At 29.1% G+C, this 3,375-nt stretch overlaps 1 protein-coding gene across 1 annotated transcript; it reads right to left on the bottom strand.

The window, feature by feature from the left end:
- Positions 1 to 2,721: 2,721 nt before the first annotated feature.
- LOC100158863 lies at positions 2,722 to 3,375 on the bottom strand. The gene has a single exon (XM_008184136.1). The coding sequence runs from the start codon at positions 3,373 to 3,375 to the stop codon at positions 2,722 to 2,724; it is 654 nt and encodes a 217-aa protein (XP_008182358.1).

Below are 3,375 nucleotides of genomic sequence, written 5' to 3'. Positions count from 1 at the left end.
ACTAGTCGTTAAACGAATAATAATTGACTGCGCGGATCATAGGCGCACCACGAACTCGTTGCGAAAAGAGGGCGAACTCGTTGCTACAACGGCATCAACGTAACGGCCGGACACGAACTACGCACGGTCTGCTCGCATAGAGCGTGCTGCAAAGACACACGACCGGTCTGCACGCAACGAGCACACGGCAAAGACAAACTTTAGGTCGCCGGCGGCGACTTGGCTGGAGCCCGGCGTCCACGGACCGCGCGACGCGCTGTCTCGCGGACCGGTTGTCACACAAGGTAATAAAAGTGGCGGCAAGTTCGAACAAGTATTATTAAATGATTTTGAGGATGATGTTGTAGAAAATATAGAAACAGACCACAAACACAAATTATTGAATCCTATTTTAATAGACATCAAACAGTAAATTCAAACATACAAAATAATATCAGGTCATATGTTACAGGTTGGATCATAAAAAAGATAAAACCATTTTTAAACAACTGTAAGATATTATGTCAGTATAAATTAACTTCTAACAAATTTTTAAACGAACATAATTTTATTGATCTTTTTAAATATGAAAAATGTAAATTAAATTATCCTATTTCAGAAGCTACCAATCTATATAGTTTAGTTATTCATTTCTTTAATATACATGTATCTGGCTTAATTTAAAAACCTAATTTAAAAACAAATTTAATCTTAAGAATAAGACAATATATTAATATTGATTCATTATTGTGTCCAAAACATGACTTACAAAATATATTTTTGAATACTTCTATTAGGCTACTCATTTTTTCTTCTATAAAAGAAATAAACTACATTTTAAATAAAGGTGAAAAAAAATCAAAAGATATTCAAAACTCAATAAAAATCTCTGCTTTAAAATATAATAAAATTTATAAATCAAGATCTCAAAAAATAAGAACCATGAAATCCGGTGGAAACCAGTTCATATAAGTATTGACACTATATATAGCCATTTCTTCCCAAAACATTGTATTTCATTATGTAGGTAGGTACCTATTATCTATTTGAAATTAGGTATAACTTATCATTTATTAGTATATATTTATTATATTTGTAATAATTTTGTATATTCATATTCTATAAGCTGGGTGCATTCTCTCGTGGCCCAGAGTTTAGTAAAAAAATATAATTAAGTACACCCTCCTCCTGTGTTTGTACACCACTGCTTGGAACCAAACATTTTCTTTATAAATAAAATATGTTTTATCATAATCTAAAGCTATTCATGAATTCATAAAATTGACTTATCCATCACATAGGTACATTTTAGCCATTTGGTATGATATTTAATATATAAACAAGTACATTGTACTTAATAATATTTTATTTTATTCTTGTTTAATATGATTCTAGTCTTGAAATCAATTATTTAATTACAGTTAAATGTATTCAATTAAATGCTATTGAGTAATGTAAAGATACTTATAAAAAGTACTTGTTAATATTAAACTACTATATACATTAATTTTTTGGTTGGTCTGGTGGTGCTACTTCTTTCATGTCGGAGAAATATGTTGAGTATATACCAAAAGTAACCATTGAAACTTTTCCTAAAAAAAAATCTTTGGCAACAAATAACTGTTGATTTAATAAATGAGCTAAATGTAACAAAAAATGCAATTCAAGTTGAAAATCGATACAATACAATTATAAAATGAAAAAAATGCAATTAATCATGATAACATTTCAGAAAATTCTCGCATTGATGTAACTTTTGATATAGAAATCAAATCTATAACTCCACCTGATGGTAGTATCGAACCAGAGGTTCTTAGAAACAGTAATATTGTAGAAAAACGTATTCCAGACAAGTATGTAAAAAAATTATGTAAAAACATCAAAAACAGATATGGCAGAAGTTTTTTCAAAAAGTACATAATTTAATGTTTTTAATTATAATTTTATACTTAATATAATGTATATTATATACATTTAAAATAGTTACAAGCTAGTCAATTATTAAAAAAAAAAAAAAACTGAATGTATTATGAAATAAAAAAAAACTGAATGTATATACATTTGTATATTATGTTTGTTGTTTGATTAAATATTTAAAAAAATACAAGTACTAAATTGTTTTATATTGTGTTCTAGTTATTTAACCTTCATCCGGGCGCGCTCCGTTCCATAGCTCCAAAGTGCGCGCGATGGTAATTTACCGCCTTGGAGTTTTTTTTTACTTTTGAGCCCAACGTTTCATCTTAAATATTTTAGATGTTGATAAATATTATGAAAAAAATCTTGTACACAATATGTAGTATAGTAATATAATTTATTATAAAAAAAAACATTATTAAAACTTCGAATATTGAAAAAAAAAACATAAATATTACCTTTACCTAACTTTAGTAACAAATATTAAACATTGAAAAATTAAAAATGTAAATAAAATAAAATTATTAAAACTTCGAACCTTAAAAAAAAAAATATTAATATAAAGTTAAACATCGTAAATGTAAAAATAAAACAAATTTAAATATCAAACATAATCTTCATCAGAATCAACTATTTCGTCATTCTGGCAATTATCACACGTATGTGATGAGTGTTTTTGACAAATACTTCTGTCACAAGTGATGCATTTTAATCTAGTTATATTATTCTTTTTTGAACCGCAAATGTAACAAAAGCATCATTTGTTTGAAATGTCCTCACTTGTTTTTTTATTATCGACATCTCGGTAGGTATTCAAGAAAACACTCAAATTTTTAGAAGCGAACAAATTTTTGCTCGTTCCCTCAAGTTTTCATCCATTAGTTCTATGGCCAAATTAAAAATATATTTCCGCCTTACGAAGGTTTCCAAGCAGTTCGTCATCTGATAAATTCTCATGGAGTTTATCCCAGAAATATCCAGATATCGGAAGAAAATTATTATTGGCCACCTTTTTGTTCTTCTTGAAATTGAAATCCTTGAACACATAAGATCAACAGTGTCTACACCACCTTTTGTGGCATGATAATTCATGACTTGGACTGGCTTTCCAGTTTCGTCATCCGCTTCGTTTTTGTCATGCAATGTCGACAAAACCAAAACAACTTTCTTTTTTTTTGTAACATATGAGACCAAAGTTGAAGTGTCATTGTATCCAAATAAATAACTGCCAGGGACAAGGTTTTTATTTTCTGTCACAAATATAGCTGGTATTTCAGACTTATTCTTTCTCAAAGTTCCAAGGAAAGTTAAGGCAACTGATGACAGATATTCAGCCAAAGGATAACTACTAAACCAATTAGCTGTGGTAACATTTCTATTTGTACGCTTTAGTGGTTCGGTCAAAGTCTTAACAATATCGAATAGCTTATTGGAGGTTTCGTAGGGCCCAGGTTTTTGTGTCCCGCAATAAATAATCAT

This window comes from Acyrthosiphon pisum, unplaced genomic scaffold, assembly GCF_005508785.2.
Source record: "Acyrthosiphon pisum isolate AL4f unplaced genomic scaffold, pea_aphid_22Mar2018_4r6ur Scaffold_21588;HRSCAF=24342, whole genome shotgun sequence".
Lineage (NCBI taxonomy): Eukaryota > Metazoa > Arthropoda > Insecta > Hemiptera > Aphididae > Acyrthosiphon > Acyrthosiphon pisum.
Note: the sequence above shows the minus strand (reverse complement) of the source record. Positions and strands in the feature narration are given on the sequence as shown.

Excerpts from the sequence above, each read along its gene's own strand:
- LOC100158863 (XM_008184136.1), bottom strand. The coding sequence starts at position 3,375 with ATGATTATTTATTGCGGGACACAAAAACCTGGGCCCTACGAAACCTCC.